Raw genomic sequence first — 18721 nt, 5'->3', positions numbered from 1 at the left:
GGGATATTTTGTTATTTTCTTCAATATACAAATATTCCATTGAGATTTTTATAAGAGATATTATACTGAATTTTTTATATAATAATTATTGGCCTGTTAATTAAATATCTAGTAAACTACACAGTTAGATTTACAATATTAGGATGAACGCTAAACAGTAAAACGTCTAGATATGGTTGCAACTCATAAAAACGTCCAGACCTGGACGCTATATGCAATAACGTCCAGCTTCCGTTGCGGTCGTTCTCTTCGATTGGACTCCACACGAATAGTCACAATAGAAAACAAACAGCAGAAAAGGTGAGATAAAACAGAAGAGGATGCTAGAAAAGTTAATTTAGGAGGAATATTGTATTCTGCACCGTTAGTTCCATGTTGGATACACCCATAAGCATAGCCAAGAACAATGATCATTTTGTTCTCACCTACGCACATGCCAAATGAAAAAAAAAATCAGTAAACCAAGGGTGTATAACATCTAATACTAGCTATGTACTGATCCTTATATTTGTTGGTTCATGTGAGCGCAAGCAAGTATATTATATAAAAATGTTTTCTTCTGATTATTTGGATCTTTACATGGACATGCTTTATATATGATTCGACATGATTATGTTAATAATAATTAAGTAATAGATTGGACTTGTTAGATAATGCAAGCAGATAGATCAAGTAAAAAATAACCAACAAAGTTATATAAAGTGAAAATGCATTCCCTGACAATAAATGCTATGGTTGTCGGCGATCAACACAGGCAATAGATGAAAGTGGTGGCCTTATGACGAGTGGCAACTAGCGAGGCGCTGCCTAATGTGATTGATAAGGGTGAAGCCTATGCCGCCATGACCCCAAGGAGCTAGGGCTCGCACACCAGAACGTGATTGCGAGAGCAGGCAACAATATTTCGTGCGAATATGTTTTATATAGAAATTATTTTAGAAGATCAAATAAATCCATTTTTTAAATTTTTAATAAGTAATACTTAATTAATCATATAATAATTACGTTTATTGTTTTCCGTGTTGCTATTCAGCTTTTGCAATAGACTGCCTTGAACACCGCCATGATTGGTCAGGGCTTAAGTACATGTATGGTAGAGTTTTCATCGTAAACAAGCTGGTGTGGCTACACCCGGATGCTGGACGCTACTTGTTTCGGTGTCCAGACCTGGACGCTACGGGGAACAGCATCACACCTGGACGCCAAGATAATCAACGTACATCCTAGTTTGGTGATTGTCAACATATATTTACTACATATTTAATTAATGAGCTATTATTATTATATTAAAAAAATTCAGTATTATATGCGAAATGGATTATTAATAATTAGAAAAATAATTTGTTGATAGAACTTTTATATGCTCTTAGCGATCGAAAAGCAAAGACATAAAAATAAACTACGATGAAAAAACTCCAAATTCAAGCGTTAAAATTTATATTTTGGCCTATAAACATATGCATAGGTGAAAAGATGGGACGTAACTGATCTGGAAAGGATGATACGAAGCAATTCCCCCATTGGTAGCAAACGGCTATTCATTAAGCGGAGGAAATAGTAATAAAAAGAAAAAGGCTTATGCTCCTTTATCTTAAGAAACGGACTAAGAGGGTCAGCTACTTAGCCAACTTTCATAATTAAATGCTGTCACTGTATGGATAACTCTTATTGTGAAAAGAGCTATTTACTCTATAATGGATAGGTAGAGCCAAAGAATGCGAGCTATACAAGTTCACAATACCCCTTGATGAAATGAAAGAAAGGGCTCCGGTGTATAGAGAGGGCCTCTAGCTAGCCTCTAAATGAGGAAGCACAGATTTAACTAATAGAAAGGGGCATCAATATGCAAGTGCTTAATCTGAAAAGTGCATTACATGTCTTAGATAGATAGCCAGAGGTGTACATCGCCCGTAACCTGCCCCACTGCAAACCAACTAAGTTGGCTACATAGTGTGTTTCTTTACAGCATTTCACGATGGATATACTCATTCAGGCAACATGTAACCGCTCATGACAGATGCAACAAAAATAGTTGCAAGCTTACATCTGAAAACGAACACATCACGACGTTTGCATCTTGGCCACCCAAGTTTGCTCAAAAACCTTCACATATACAAATACATGTTATGAGGACACATCTTAAATGAATAGTTAGTGGATATGCATTCTTGAAGAGCGACAAAAAATACCTGTCAAAATAGTCACGGTCAGAGCTGTGGATAAATCTGTGCAGCTTCACATGTCCAATGAAAATTTGTTGAAACATCTGCTCCAGTTCTTGAAGATGCTTCCGCTCCAGATCAGTCTTGTCATCCTTCACAACAAACAATGGTTGGGAATTCATAGTCAAATGCAATCTGCCTTCTATAATCAAAATGTAATTCTCTATTAATCTGGCTCTAGGAACTGAATTGTTACTCTTATGGAGGATTAATGCTTCTGAAAGAAAAAGCATTACTATCAAACTAGACAATTAGGCATGCCAGTGCATGTTAAATAGAAGAAATAAACATGTTTCTAAGATGAAAATTAACCCCATGCCCATACCCATCGGGTCGGGTATCCACGGAGACTCGAACCCGTGGGTAAAATTGCCATCCCTAGTAGGGAGACAGAATTTCTTTGTATGATAAACAAGCTAGACAATCTCTTAACTTTAAAAGTCAACCAAAGCATCAGCTTAATCTAATCACAACTTATATCTCATACAGTGTGTTAGATGAGTAAGGGACGGAGGGAGTAATAGATGAGGGGATGAGTAAGGCCCGATTTATCTACTGGAAGGAACAAGGAAGATATTTAACCATACTAGGGAGATAGGTACGGAAAGAAAAGAAAGAGTGCCTGTGCAATTATTTTTTTGGCAGTTCTTTTGTTCATTCCTTCTCCTTGTACTTAAATCAATTGCAGAAATCATATGCTTGCATTTGATCTACCAAACTGACCATTTTCTTTATGTGTTACTGATCAGGATGTCAGGTAGCCACTACGTTTCAGTTATGGACCATAATCCACAGTGAGGTGACTGCCATCGGCGTGCTAGGGGGAGAGATGGACAGACTAGAGCAGAATTATTTGAGTAGTTTGTCCTTTCCATAACCAGCAGACAGGGCATTCCTAACTCCTAAGTAAGAACTCTTGTACCGAATAATTGGCAAGTGATTCCATTATGCAAACAAATCTATTACTAGATATTTTCCCTCTTATCCAACCAACTCTCCCGTGTCGAGATGTCCCAACTATAGCCTGATAATCCTGCTGCACCAGCACCAAGTTTTAGGTTGAAGAGTCACTTAAAGCCCATAAAGTAATAGTTTCAACCAGGAAAGTAAACTCTACCCCATCACTTCACTCTTGATCCGAGATTTCCAAAACAATAGCCTTAACAATACTACCAAGGTAAATGATCAAAGTAAAACAAGTGCATTAATAATAACAATGCAGAGAAGCATAAAAGTAAAATAAATGTATGCTAAAGGCTTGAACCCACCCCCACCCTCTCTATCTGAAAATCCTCACAACATTCACGCAGAAATTCACTAACAACTCTGTGCCTCGTCTTTTTGCTTCTTCTTTAAGCATGAGATTTGTGAGTAAAACTTTGATATACATATTCTTATTCTTAGCTATCTAGAAACAAAGGATGAAAAATAAACTACCATGAAAGAACCTAAAATCAACTTTAAGTTTTAAAATTCAAATTTTGGCTTAAACTTAAGCGAAAAGGTGGGGATTTTATCTGGAAACTGCGGGTGGATGGAAAGCTTAACCTTTTCTCTGCTGTGTACTGTGAGGTTGCGGCACCGGTACGGTAGGGTTGGACCGCGGGCGACGGCAGCTTCCAACCCTCCTCCGGACGCGGTGGCTGCCGCTGAGATGGCACGGCGAAAGGAAGGCCCATGTTCCCGGGAGGCCGCGGAAAGAGCGCGACGGACGGCCGACGAGCGCAGCAGCAGAGACGACATGGCCCTCCCTGAGACCCTGATCTGTTCGGAAACCCTAACAGCAGTAGAATCAGAACGAGCGTAGCCATGTAAGGGAGGAGGATGAAGGGGAAATCAACCGAATATGGCAGAAAAGGGAACAGGGGTCAACTGGAACTCACCCCTCGGCCGCCGGAGCTCGACGCGCCGCCGCCACCGTCCCTCGTTTGGATCTGAACACCTTTTTACCCTACCGAAATTACGACCGTTTTATAAAATAAAATATTTGCTTCCCTGGGAAAATATTTGCTTCCCTGGGAAAGAGTTTCTAATATTATTAATATGTTACTTAAGTGAAGTGGTACTTATACCTATATCTATGTCTACACCCATTCGAGCAAGTGTAATAAGCCAGCTAAATGCTAATTTGAAAAAGAGAGAGGAAGAGTAGCCAGCTTATACACAAGAACCAAGACATTATGTGCCAGAGACATGTGGGTCTTGTATTAAAGATGAAGAGCTAACCACTATATGAGTGAACTATAAGAAGTATTATAGCCAGCTTGTTGCCTATATTATTAATCTTGCTCTTATAATTAAACCAAACCAAATTAAGACCGAATTAATTTCATTTCAGAATAACACAGGAAGATAACTCATTAAACACACCGATCCTAATTTCAACGTGACGAAACCAAACCATGTGACGGTACGAAGTACAAGTGTACTTGACATGCACTCTTATATGTCGACATAGTTCTTGTCGATGGAGCCTAGGATAAGATTGTCGCACTTGGGATCTATCCACATGGTGACTAACAATGCTGTCGTTCAGCATCAACTTGTTGTTGTTGATGATCTGGTATTCCACCTCGTTGAGGATCGAGTTGTCTGCTATCTGAAACCTGCGGCCCTATCAAAAACCACCCTCTGAAATAATACTAACCTAGAAAATTGACCAGCAGTGGCGCCTAGAGACAAAATAAGCATCTCGTAGCCAAGACAAGCGCGTCGACCGAATCAGATCCTCATCGTGATCAAGACAAGCACTGTCATTTAACCTTTTCTTAAGCTGCCGCGTCTACGCATCGCATCACTTTAATTGTTTTTCCTTTTAGCTAGAGCATTGCACATCTCTCTTTTTTTTAAAGATATGCGGCCTTTCATCATTTATATTTACTTTTTCCAAACAAAATTTAAATATAAATATAATTAACAACAATAATAATACCATGCAGCCTTTCATTTCATCGTTTGTGTTTACTTTTTTCCGAAGAAAAAATTAAATAGAAACATAATTAACAACAACAATAATAATACCACAATAAAAGTAGGACTCGTTTCCGCTTTTTATAAAGAAACCAAGCAGATGTTTTATCTATTTTTTAAAGCACACGTATACAAGTGTTAATTTTACCAAAATATTGTAATTATTTTCCTGTTACTTACGACATCCGTTCGAAATATAAATATTTCTATATTGTTTATAATAGACTAAAAATATATTAAAATATTCTCTTCTAGTCACTTCAATGGTCAAGATTAATAAAAATTTAAACTTTTAAAGCCTATATTTTTAGAGTGATTTTTAGGTTTTTCATATTATAGTTTATGTTTTAGCTTAAAAGCTGGTAAAGGCACACATATAAAAGTGCTAATTTCACCAACGTATTATAATTATTTTTCTATTACTTAGGACATCTGTCGTCGCCCCTCACATTGGCTCCGCGCACCCGTCGAGTAGGCTGCGATTCCGTCCATCCGGTGGGCCGCGCGTGAGCCCAAGACAATTAAGCCCGGTTCCTAGACGTGCCGTGACCGAATCAGATCCTCACCGCCATCAATTCAATTAAGAAAGGAATAAGTTGATCCCTCAACTTAACGTGAAGTTTATTTGAAATCCTTTAACTCAAAAATCAGAAATATATACCCCTAAACTCGCATAAATCGTTTAAAAAAGGTTTCTTAGCAGTATTGACTTAATTTTTATCCGGTTTTATTGACGTGGCACATGGTGGGTCCCATGTGTAAGATTTTTTTTCTTTCTCTTCCTTCCTTTTCTGTTCTCTTCAGTGTTCCTCTCTCTCTTCTTGGGTTCTTCCTCTAATCTCTCACAGGCCAGGGTGCGAGAGCAACAGGCTGGAGGATGCGGGCACGAGCGGAGCCAGGCGGGGTTGACGGTGGCTTGCGGCGGCCGAGGTAGCTGGGCGGCGCAGCCCGCGACGGTGGCGATGGCCGGGCTGGCGGTAGCTAGACAAAATAAATCCACAAGTGAAGCCATGCGCATGTCTCCCTGCATGTATTTGTTTGTGTATGTATTGTTTCTGTTTTCCTCTTTGCCTATGCATGCAATACATTGCCTTGACTGCTTCCAATGCACACAGTCACGTCACGTTCTACATGAGTGCGCAGGTGATCATCTGGGCGGCAGCGCCAGCAATGATACGCATCGAATCAACGACGACGGTGATGACGGTGCTCCTGGTGCCATTCTTGTTCGAATACTTGCCCAAGATCTACCACGCCATCCGCTTCCTGCGCCCGATGCAGAACGCCTCCGGCTACGTGTATGGCCTACTTCGTCCACTCACGTGAGTCGCTGGTGTGCCGAGAGATTAGAGGAAGAAGAGAGAGAACAATATGGGAGAGAAAATAATAGGAAGAGAAAAAAGAAAAAAAACGTCGGGCGTGGCTCTCTTCTTCCTCTCCCTTCCTCTCCTCTCTCTCTTCTCTCCCGTTCGGCGCTCGGCGACGGATGGTTGGGGCGCGCGTGGCTGGCAGTCATGGCGGCGGCGTTGGCGGTCGGGATGTACCAGCTCAACTCTCCTCCGGCATCCCTTCTCAACCTTCTTCCTGAGCTTCTCGGCACCGAAGTAAATGGTCTGCAACTCTGCATGCGTTCACAAGCATGTACGTACGTACACACCTGGACGTAAGTATAATGCAACGAAAATGCATGCAGCGGCTGACGAGCTAGGTTTCAGAAGCAAACATGCATAATGCATTCACAAGCACGTACGCACCTGCAGGGCGCAAACTCGCCAAGGCCAAGGCGACGGCCACCACTCGCTGACCGTACCCAACCCGCCGGCCCCCACCGCTGCCCCGCAAACAGCTGTCCGTGCCCCCGCCGTCGACCGTCGTCCGTGCCCCAATCCGCAGGCCGCCGCTAGCCACGAGCTAGGAGGACGTGGGTGAGCAGAGAATAGAGGAAGAAGAGAGAGATGAGAGGAAGCGAGAGAAGGAGCGAAAGGAGAGAGAAAAATAAAAAAAACTAACATGTGAGACCCACTAAACGCCATGCCAGCAAATAGACTCGGCATTTAGTTAAGTGACCTCCGATAAACTTATTTCATTAAGAAATGAATCCGTAGACGAGTGGACAATAGGTCCAGGGCTTGATCCCCTCGGTGGCTTCAATGTTGTCATTTAACCTTTTCTTAAGCTGTCTACGCATCGCATCACTTTAGTTGTTTTTTCTTTTGGCTGGAGCATTGCACATCTCTCTTTTTTTTTAAAGATATGCGGCCTTTCATCATTTATATTTACTTTTTTCAAAGAAAAAAATTAAATATAAATATAATTAACAACAACAACAACAATAAGTTTGGTAGTCAGGCTTATTCTTGTATGCTCAATTGATTTACTTTTTCTGTTGCCTGATGTATTCCGAACCACACATGCTGTTTCTATTCACATTAAATGGATATGGTTCCATGTTAATGAACTAGCTAGTTGTCGATGGTTTTCATTTTAAACGGAAAATTGCATATTCATATAGCTTTAGTATACGCATATAGCTTGTTGGGATGAAATTGTAATATAGTTGCAGCTGCTATACCAGATGGTACAAAGAAGATGGGAGTTCTGTCCAAACTTCATAATTTGGCCGTGATCTTTCCGTGGGCCTTATTTCAGATTTTTAGTTGAACAGGAGGTAGGACGCGTTTCTTAATAATTTTCACTATTAATTAATTAAGACTAGGGTACGTCAATTATATGTATACCTAAGAGCTAACCATACCAATTACCAAATGATATTCTGCATGCAGGATTTCTTCATGTGGTTCATGGAATGTCAACAACAATTGGAAATCGTAGCTCTAGCATGTACCAACAGCAAAATGGGGGAAGAAAATCTAGATATATTAGCAGTCTAAACTAACATATGGTCATGTCATTCTTTGTAACACTAATTAGAGCAAGTTTAATAGTATAGCTAACTATTAGCTCCAATTCATTTACAGTCAATCTAATAGTCAATTCATATAATAGTTATCTACAAAATATCAATACATGATCATACATGTCATACACACATTTTATCTTGGAGTCCATATACAGCTAAAGTAGTCTACCTCCTTTCTCTCTTCTCTCTTATCTTTTTAAACTTATAGCTGGCTTAGAGCATGCTATTATAGTACCTGCTCTTATGTTTACAAAAAGAACTTGGCCTTGTCTTCTCAAATCAAAATGTTGATCGTCTCATTCAGTCGAAGCACGCGTCAGGGTCATCATCACCGAGCAGTCTTTTAACATCCCCGGATCAAAGAAGAAGATCAACCGAACCTCTTATAATAAACACTGAAATCTTCAGAAGAAAAAGGAACTCAACCGTGCAGAGCAGCTCGGCCAACCAAGCCAAGCGACGAAGGATCCGATCCGATGGGATCATGGGACTCCTCGGTTCTGTAACAGACCGTCTAAATTGGACTCTTCAAATATCTATTTAGAGACTTCCTATTTTATTTGGCCACTTAAATTTGTTTTTTACTCTAACGGTTTCTCCATCCACCCTCTGTATTCCGAGTCTATGAGAGTTAGATCCCACGTATCATCCTCTTCTCTCCCTCTCCCTCTTCCCCAATCTCTTTTCTCCCTCTTTTCTTTTTCTCTCTTTCTTTCTCTTTCTCAGCCGAGGCAGGTGGTGGCGCAGGGAGCAGCGGGCGGCGGGGAGGCGGTGCAGCCGGCCACGAGGCGGGGAAGCGGCGACGTGGCTGGCCACGAGGAGGCAGCGCTGGAGCGGGGAGGCGGCAGCGCGGCCGGCCGTGGGGCGGGAAGGCAGCGGGGCGCCGACGCTGGCGTCACGGCGTTGGGAGGCGGCGCAGCAATGCCTTGCTCCGGCGACGACCTGGCGACGGCTTGCTCTGGACGGACAGATGGCTTGTTTGAGTATAGTACTGTAGTGTGGGTCCCGTGGGTCCCACGCATGGCAAGTTTGGTTTGGATGACCAAATTTGACAAGTGAGAGGACTAGTTTGGCCATCCTGGATGGTATGTCTCTTGGAAGCTTTTTTTTTCACCAAACTCTCCAAATTTTGGCTTATAGAATTGGATAGTCAACTTGTTGGTGTTGCTGTAGTTCGCTATTGGAATGTCTATCTCCCCATGCCCAATTAATTTTTTTCTTTAAATAATTTAAGACTTTCTTTATTTTAAAACTAAACTCACATTGATTTTCACATCATAAGACCCTTTTGATGCGAGAAAGGATGCTATACGTACGATTCAAACAGCAGTCGGCTAGATCGGACGTACTCTTCGCATCGTATGTATAGCATTTTTGCTTACACATATGGTATATTCTTCTATGGAACTGTCTAACCGTATCGTTATTATGTCAAATGATGATTTAGGTGTACGTTAGTGAGAGAGACCAATAATTGAATTCCAACTATGATTCTTTTGGTTACACTAGTGATAGTGCGTGTTGTAGTAAGCTAAAATTCAAACTTTAGCTTATAAGCATGGGTAAAAAGGAAAAAAAAAACGATGGTGAAAGCTTTCTTTTTAAAGGTGCACAGACCACTTAGTAAGCCGAACACAAATAATGCCGTACTGAATAATGTGAACAAACTAAGACACAAATAATGCCGTACTGAATAATGTGAACAAACTAAGACACAAATAATGCCGTACTGAATAATGTGAACAGCCTAAGACTCAGTTTCACCTTAGGTTAAAAAAAGAAGAGTTCGTTAACTTCTTCTTGACATTTTAAATTAACAGGAGTTTCACATACCAGCAGTTGGAATCAAAATCAATGAAGCATATATGTACAGCTGGAGTTGGAAAACACTCACAAAGACACATATAGTAGGAATATATGTAGCTTGTTCAAGGCATTTAAAATAGCAAATACTGGTCGAAAGTAACACATGGGAAAGAAGGCGTGTCATTCAAACATATAGGTACATATAGGGGTGTATCATTAGTATATCCAGTGGAGTACCAAATGAGAAAGCACTGTAAGTACATATAGGGGTGTATCATTAGTATATCCAGTGGAGTACCAAATGAGGAAGCACTGTAAGTACATATAGGGGTGTATCATTAGTATATCCAGTGGAGTACCAAATGAGAAAGCACAACAAAAAACATCACTCAAAATTAAGCAGTCCTCAGGTCAGGTGGGGGCATTGCAAACTCAGAAGGCATGGTGCATATACCACATGCAGTCACAGATGTAGTAGGATTCCGCAGGAGCCGAGAAGGATAAAGCTACCATCAGAAACAGAAGGCTGCCAAGGTACAAACCAACAATCCATTCCGGATGTTCTTGCCTAACCTTTCTCAAGATTTCAAGAGCCAGTCTGGAAAGGTTCTGGATCCACGGATCACTGCCTACTGTAATGCATGAGTCAATCCATGAAAGACCCACTACCTCTGGGAATTGTCTGCGGACTTCACCAAGAAATACCGCAACAGTTTTTGCTATCATGTTGTGGTCCTTAACAAGGTCATCAACATCATGTTTGAGCTGGTCTTCTGGGGGTGGCTTCTGGAGGTTAAGAGCCTCAATGTAATCTTTATTCACTGGTGGGTTCTCAAGGGATCGCGCAATCCTCTCGAGGCTGTCAGCAATGGACTTACTTGTTTCCAACAAACCACTCATTCTTTCAACCAGAAGTGAGCCAAATTTTTCAGTGGTTTCAATTCCATTGGTGTCTCTCTTTTCCGACATGTATCGGAAGCCCTTCAGCTGAAACAAAAACCTCAAATTCAGCAACAACAAAATTGCATAGTCTCAACAAATTTTATCAGCACATTAAGAGACATTATATCAGCACAATTATTAGTTTCAACAAATTTTATCAGCAATGTCAAGGCATTGTGTAACCTCAAATTCAGCAACAACAACTTTGCATAGTCTCAACAAATTTTATGAGCACATTAAGAGGCATTATATGAGCACAATTATTAGTTTCAACAAATTTTATCAGCAATGTCAAGGCATTGTATCAGCACATTATTTCCTAACAGCTCCAGGCACCAATACAGGCAGACAATCGATGCAAGTTGCGGAGAAAGTGAGTGACAACACCTTCATACCCAAACACTTCCTAGCCATGGTGGCGCATTAGACAAATACAGCAAGTATTTTACCTGGGGTGAGCTCTGGCTGGGGCGGAAGATGTGAAAGCATGGGTGGAAGACTCCAGATTGACGGAGGCGAGGATTTGTGGAAACCCTCGGCGTCGGAGACGGCCCATCGCCTAGCCCACGCCCGTTGAAGTCGGAGCCGTTGAAGTCGGAGAAGGGACCCGGAGCGGCCGCCGCGAGACGAAGCCTCGACGCCGCGCCGAGGAGGCGGAGCCGTGCCGCCGCCGCGGCCATCGCCACCGCCATCCGAACCCTAGGTGGGGTGGGTGGATACGGGTCGCTTGTGGCTTGCCTCGCTCGGCTCACGGGAAATGGAACTACGCCGTATTTGCTACTAGGCTGCTACTTTACTAATTTTTTACTACGTCCGTTTCAAATTCATAACATTTAAATTTTGTACCGCAACATAACTAATCGTGTGCTCCTCAATGATTCTCCAATAAGAGCATGTTTAGTTCCCAAATAATTTTTTTTCCGCTGTTACCTCGAACGTTTGGATACAAGTATGGAGTGTAACCCCCCCAAAAAAAAAATACACAGTTCACCGCTAGCAAATTGCGACACGAATATTTTAAGCCTAATTACGTCATGATTTAACAATGTGGCGCTATAATAAACATTTGCTAATAACATATTAAGTAGGCTTAAAGAATTCATCTCACAGTTTCCTAGTGGAATCTGTAATTTGTTTTGTTATTAAACTAAGTTTAATAGTTCAAATGTGTGTTCGTTTATCCGATGTGACGTGCAACGACAAAAAAATTTGTCAACTAAACAAACCCTAAACCGAAGCTTAAAAAAGAAATATAAACAATTGTCTATTAACCTAGATATGTGCTAAATAATATAGAAATATTTATGTGTTGAAACGGATTAATTTTTTTTGCCACTGGAGCAATGTGAAATTCATTGTGCCCCTCCCAACTTCTCTTTGATTGTCATATTGTAAAACGGAGCGAGGACCTTGGCCCATGGGTGATGGGGGGCCATGGTTGTACTTGCAGAGTTGAGCCAACCGCAGGCTGAGCCGTGAGCACCCACGTACATTGCACGTGCTACTGAGTACTTGCGATGTGCATACCACAGTGTATACAGTAGCATCCATGCATTGTTGGAAGACGACGCAAAACGAAGCTAAGCGTATTAGTCTCACTAGTGTTAAAACTAGTGTTAAATTCACATTAATCGGAAGTTATTGATGCTACACTACGAAATAAATTATTCCAATAAACAAAAATTCAATGCCAATTTCAATTTAAAAAACAAATACGAATTTTATTTCTTATAACAGGAAAAAAATGTGGCCTGCTATAGATTGAAACCAAAACGAACAGTACGTAGGTCGGTTGTTAACATCCTATTGTATTGGTTTAAAATTAAATAATACGAATGATAAACAAATACAGAATACGATAAAAACTTTTTTCCTATAATTCAACTAACGTCCACACTTTAGGGAAGTAGAGTGTTGCAATAAGCATGATCTGTGAAAGGTTATAATTCGAAACATGTAGATTAACCATGTTGATATCCTATACTTCTAGACTAGAAAAGATAAAAACATTTCTTGCCAAAAAAATCTAAAATAAATATTAGAAAGTATAAATATAATAAAAGTATTTCCTCTAATTCTACCCAAATTTTTTTTTGATTATACGCAAAACTTTCAATTTACAAAAGTAAGCGGTGTATCTTAAAAAACATGCTTTTCATTATGTAAAAATATCTTCTTCCTCGGTATCCTAGCACAACCTAGACGGTTTTAAAAAATAGAAAATATTTCTACCACCAGAACCTAGACTAGATAGTGTTAATGCTATCAGCCACCAACAAACTCAGCATTAAAAAAATTACCGTCGATATAACACAGCTCAGCCAAAATTTAAATTTTTAATCTAACGTTTGGAAGGTTTTAGGGTTTTTTTTTCCGAGTTTATTTGTTAAATCACTAAAATCGCGTATACAATATTTTTATTTAGAAATTATTTTTCATTTGAAAATGTCGTTTAGCTTTTTCCCTAAAGAGGAGAGATTGTTTTATTTTTCTATACTAATATAAAAAGGAGGAGTTAGAATTTCTCTATGGCTAACCAAACAAATATACACAGGATTAACTAAACTGATTTTGTAGGACTAAATGATCTAAATCACATCTCTCTTGCAATCACCTCTCTCTTACAATCCTACACGAGACACCTCCTCTAGCTACGCCCTCCACACCCACCACGCCGGTGAATGCTCCCGCCCCAACGCGTCGCCAAAGGCCACCGCATGCTACCGCCCCAACGCTGGCCGCCCCCGCGCTCCCAGCCGGCGCTGGTTCCGCCGCTTGCTCCCACCCCAACGCCGAAGGTCGCCCCCACGCTCCCTACTGGCACTAGCTCCCGTCGCCCCAATTCCGACCGCGATGGCCAGACACCGCTGGCCGCACCGCGCCGTCGGCCACCGACCGCCGAACGCCGAAGGTCGTCGCCAGCCGCTCCAATCCCTTGATTGTTCCCCTAATCGTGCACATTGCCTTGCATGGCGCTAACCTTGCCCCCGCTCCTTTGATCCTCTCTCATTTGATCCTCTCTCACCTCTTCTTGCCATCGATGCCACAACGACGTTGGGTATTCTGATCTGGAGCGATGGGCTCTCCGGTGGAGCAGATGAGGCGGCGACACCAGCGACTTAGGGGGACAATCGGTTGCCACCTGCTCATTTCGTCGTTGAGGTAATTGCCCCGATGGTCTCACCACTAAGGCCGAGCAGATTCTGTCAATACACCGTAATTGTCGTGCAATCCTCACTCTCAAAAAAGTGCTACAAGCCTGGAGCCCTAGAGTCTCAATGCTGCTTCTGCGAGCAAGGTAGTTGTTGCAAATCCAGCCACTTCCTCAAATGAGGACACTGTGGATGCATATTCAAGTTTATGCTCCTGCCTGATAGCTATCTCAATTACTCAATCAAATGATTGTAAGCTTGTATTAGCTATCTGAATGGGTATGTGCACTTTATAAAGCACCAGGGAACCTACATCTTGTGGTTTTGACAATACTCTCAAGCAGGTCGGGAGCCCTCCATTTAGAAGGCAACATAAAGAAACAATTATGCTATATATTTTCTGGCAGGGTCTGATCACTTTCTTGGAAAAGTGAGTTCCCATGTAAATTTTTGACCATTTGATCCTACCAGAACGGGTAAAAACTCTAAACCCAATCACATTCAAATAGAAGTGGGCTTGATATGTTATTGTTCACATACTTCTTTTAGTGTTGCAGTATTACAGTGATCTGGATTAGACAATGAACTGAATTCTTGTTGTGGATGATAGAATGCTTTTTTCTAAAAAAAATCATGTCACAATGTATTTTGATTGTCTTGTTTAATTTATGTTTGTTGTAGCCCAAAGATTATGAACAAGCGAATACTCTTTTTCACATCGTCAACAACTACCAATGCGGCGGTTAGTGTATATATCCAAGCTTTCATATTATTTACCTTGAATGAATAACCTAATCTTCTTTCCGTTGATCACTGAAGGACTCACTTTTGTACTCATGTCAGTCTGGACTGTGAAGACAATATAGTCTTCTGCCATATTTCCAAATTAAGTCAACCAATCTTGTTTACTCGGGAAATAATCATGTTTTAGAGCCTTCCAAACTAATTTATCATTCTGCTCTAATATATTAAGATTCACCCTGAAAAAAGGTCACTGATATCTGCTTATTGTCTCTGTTCTGCATGCATATAAGAGCACCTATGAGCAGGAAAATATTGGATTTATTTATTAGTTGTCCTAAGGTATGTCTTCTCGGTTCTCACATCTGCCATTCTTTTTTCGCAAACTCTATTGTGGAAAAAGTACTTCCAAAGAAGCAACTATAGTACAATTTAAATAGCTCATCCATATTCTGTCTACAGCATAATTTGGAAACCAAAAGGAGTCAAAGGTGAATCTTGTGTTGCCTGCAGAAAGTTCCTTTTCTTCTTTCTATTTGCATGTTGACATGCGATTTCTAGCATCATAGGCTATCTACAAACCCTTTTTTTACTACAGGTATGTGGTCTTATTCACTTACATGGGCTCTTCAATATGATAATTTGTTCATGATCAACCCTTCATTTATCATCTAAGCTAGCCAAGCATTCAAGGTAAAGAGTAATCACCTGTTGTGGCTGGTTCCCCTATTCATTTTCTTACTATCTCAGTTTAGAAAATTTGCCAGAGTGAATCCATATGTTGAATTTCTTTCCAGGGAGAACAAATTAGTTGATGTTATTCCGCGGGAAATATTTTTCCCTCCTGAACTCACTTGTGAACTTCCTCTGTGCAGGCAATATATGCATTATTTAGGGATGGTGGATTTCTAGAGCTACTGAACTACATAACATTATCTGGCTTTGTTTTTTTTTCTTGTTTTGCCTTCACAATCGCTTGGAGGTTCACTATCTTAACTTTTAACCAGTTTCAGCTCATTTGATGGTTCTTTTCCATTTGCACATATATACACTGCTGAATACACACACACACACAAAAGTCAAAGTCGTAGTTGCTTTCTAACAATTGTTTCTGTTATTTGTGCAAATGGCCAACTTAAGATTATAGTGAAGATTGTATTTCTAAAAAAGAAAGCAGCTTTTCAAAAGTCACAAGTTGGTTGCTCATATATATTGGGGTTAAAAACAGAAAAGTTGATGATTTAACACCTAAATGTCAGTAATATCTACACTGTTTTTTGTTTGAGATTAGTCTGCAGCTTGCACCTTGTTTTTGTGTGGTAGGCTGACTCCATATAATTTTTAGAATTAGAAAGAAAATGAATTCTCGCTGTGCAGCTTGACTGATATGTAACTCTGGTCAACTGACCATTCGGAACATGTTATCATAATTTATATGTTGATACATAGACATCACATTTATTTGATTTTTCCCTATAAGATAAGTTTTTCTCACTGGAAGTTCAGACTTTGGGACATGGCACTAATTTATATATGGGTATATTCAACAAATATGTGCCATGAAAATCTTATCCTGTTCTTAAGTATCGACTCAAAAGATTGCCCAAATATGAATCACATTTTAGATTGATAATGGAGGTAAAAGTTAGCAGGTTCTCATTCCCCCAACAAACAACATGCCATTTTTGATTTATTGTTGTTTGATCTTTGTTGTAATAGATTATGCTGTTGACTTCTTAGAACACGATCAACCATTCATCTCATTCAATTTTTTTTCAAATATAAGAAAATATAAGTAATAATTAAATATACATTTATTAACAAATCCAATCATAAGAAAAAAAATGATAATTGCATAATTTTTTTGAATAAGTTGGATAATCAAATGTGTGTTAAAAAAATCAATGACTTCATTAAAACATGTAGGACATACAAGGTAATATGGCTAAGAGTAAAATGAAGATTAATGTTGGTGAAAGTTCTATGAACTAACAAATCAATATGTCAGCTTTGGTCCCCTTTTATATAATTTTAATTTTAAAATAATTATGTATTGATGACGGAATGTTAAATGTAACTGGTGTAAATTGTTTTTCAATAATTCTTTAGAAATATTATCTTTCAATATTTTTTCTCAATTTAGGAAATAAGAACACACATCCTTTAGATAATAAGGTATTCAATTTAACCCCCATCTTTTCTATTTATACTTATGCTTATTAGCCAAAATTTGAATTTTAAAACTTTAACTTAGAGTTGATTTTAAGGTTGTTTTTTCGTAGTTTATTTTTCAACCCTTGATTTTAGATCGCTAAGAACATATTTATAATGTTTTAGTTATATTTTTTAATAATTAATACATAGTTTCAATTATGCTTTGATTAGGGTTTAAATACTTAGCTACTTGAGGGCTTTGTGAATCAATTTGTCTCCATTGTTAGTGTAAACAACCATATACAAGTATTTACTCCATTTACTATATCTTAACGTGCCTTGCACGTGCACACTAACTAGTAATGAACAAAATTCGAGTATAGGAGTTTATTGTTAGGCGATCAATCATCATTTAAGCCTAATCCTTCGATTTTGTTTTATTTTGCTTTCATTCATCATGTCCTCGTATTTATGTTTTTTTTATTTTGTTGCACAAACATATTATATTTAGAAGTTTGTTTTGGAAGGACATAGAGAAACATATTTAGAAGTTTGTTTTGGAAGGACATAGAGAGTACTAGTTTAGTCTATGTTCAGATTCATCATTAGAAAAATTAACGGTGCGAGTTTAGCTTTAGTCTCCTCCTGCCTGCCAAACAAAAGAAGGCAAGTTCGAGTCTGGTCGTTGTAGTAGTGGAACAGCTACAGTAATTAACCCATATTTGTTAGATGAGGAAAAAACATCAAAACATGGTAGTAGTAGTAAAACTCAGGCCTTGTTTAGTTTCTAAATTTTTTCTTAAAAACATCACATCGATTTTTTGGACATCTATTAAACATAGATGAACCAAAAAATTAATTGCACAGTTATGAAAGAAATCTTGAGACGAATCTTTTGAGCCTAATTAGTCCATGATTAGCCGCCATAAATGCTACGGTAACCAACATGTGCTAATGAAGGATTAATTAGGCTCAAAAGATTCGTTTCGCGGTTTCTAGGCTAGCCATGAAATTCGTTTTTTCATTCGTGTCCGAAACCCCTTCCGACATCTGGCCAAATATTTGACGTGACACTTCTCCTAAAATTTTTCTCAATCTAAACACCACCTCATCACTAAAGGTGAGAACCAGAAAAGTAGATCTGCGGTGGAAAGAAAAATAATACGAGTACTCTACCAGGAAAAAACGGATCCAGAAAATCAGAGCACGCATAGAGGGGGAAAATTGTAGACATACCAGAGGTGATACCGAGAGGGGAATTCGCGCCTGACATGACATGCAGGCGGAGATGTACGGCAAGACGGCCTTTTTCGCTGCAGAAGACCACGCAAAAATCACGAAGCGGAAAAAGGAGGCACACAAACATACGGGCGGCGAGGAGGGGAGAGAGATTATACGGTGGATTAACCAAACATACACGCATCCGCACACGCATGCCTGTGCGGTGGCGACGGGCCGGATACCCCCTCCTCCTGCCCACGTAGTAGGCGGCGGCGGTGGCTGATGAGAGATGCTCCTCTACTTGCTTTGGATGCATAGATCTGGATCAGTACCCAGGAGGGGGAGGAGGATGCCATAAATGGTCGATTAGACCTGCAACGTTGCATCTCAGCCCCTCCACGACTTGGATTTTACAAACCTAGCAGCCTTGCTACTTTCCCAGATGCCACTGCCAGGGACTGGTACGTGAACCGTGCCAAAACTGGAGCCCCACAAGCAACCTATGTCCACCGCACGTAATACTAGCGTCCGAACGCGAACCACGGTAAAAATCGGGCCGTATTATTTGGGCGCCTTTCTCCCGTTTCGCTTCT

At 40.0% G+C, this 18721-nt stretch overlaps 2 protein-coding genes across 3 annotated transcripts; both read right to left on the bottom strand.

Moving 5' to 3' along the window:
• Positions 1-1668: 1668 nt before the first annotated feature.
• On the bottom strand, positions 1669-4215 carry LOC102701975. The gene is made up of 4 exons (XM_015832897.1): positions 4106-4215; positions 3771-3999; positions 2190-2314; positions 1669-2103 (listed from the first exon to the last, which is right to left on the bottom strand). The coding sequence occupies exons 2-4, from the start codon at positions 3963-3965 to the stop codon at positions 1986-1988; spliced, it is 438 nt and encodes a 145-aa protein (XP_015688383.1). The 5' UTR covers positions 3966-3999; positions 4106-4215; the 3' UTR covers positions 1669-1985.
• Positions 4216-10115: 5900 nt separating this feature from the next.
• On the bottom strand, positions 10116-18499 carry LOC102701694. Of its 2 annotated transcripts, XM_015833783.2 has the most exons (3): positions 18325-18499; positions 18144-18220; positions 10116-10905 (listed from the first exon to the last, which is right to left on the bottom strand). In XM_015833783.2, the coding sequence occupies exons 1-3, from the start codon at positions 18482-18484 to the stop codon at positions 10351-10353; spliced, it is 792 nt and encodes a 263-aa protein (XP_015689269.1). In that variant the 5' UTR covers positions 18485-18499; the 3' UTR covers positions 10116-10350. The 2 variants fall into 2 exon arrangements, with proteins under 2 accessions (XP_015689269.1, XP_040376699.1); XM_040520765.1 differs by lacking the exons at positions 18144-18220; positions 18325-18499 and adding an exon at positions 11310-13221.
• Between the last annotated feature and the right edge of the window lie 222 nt (positions 18500-18721).

Source organism: Oryza brachyantha, chromosome 2 (genome assembly GCF_000231095.2).
Source record: "Oryza brachyantha chromosome 2, ObraRS2, whole genome shotgun sequence".
Taxonomy (NCBI): Eukaryota; Viridiplantae; Streptophyta; class Magnoliopsida; order Poales; family Poaceae; genus Oryza; species Oryza brachyantha.
This window is presented reverse-complemented; position numbering and strand designations above follow the sequence as displayed.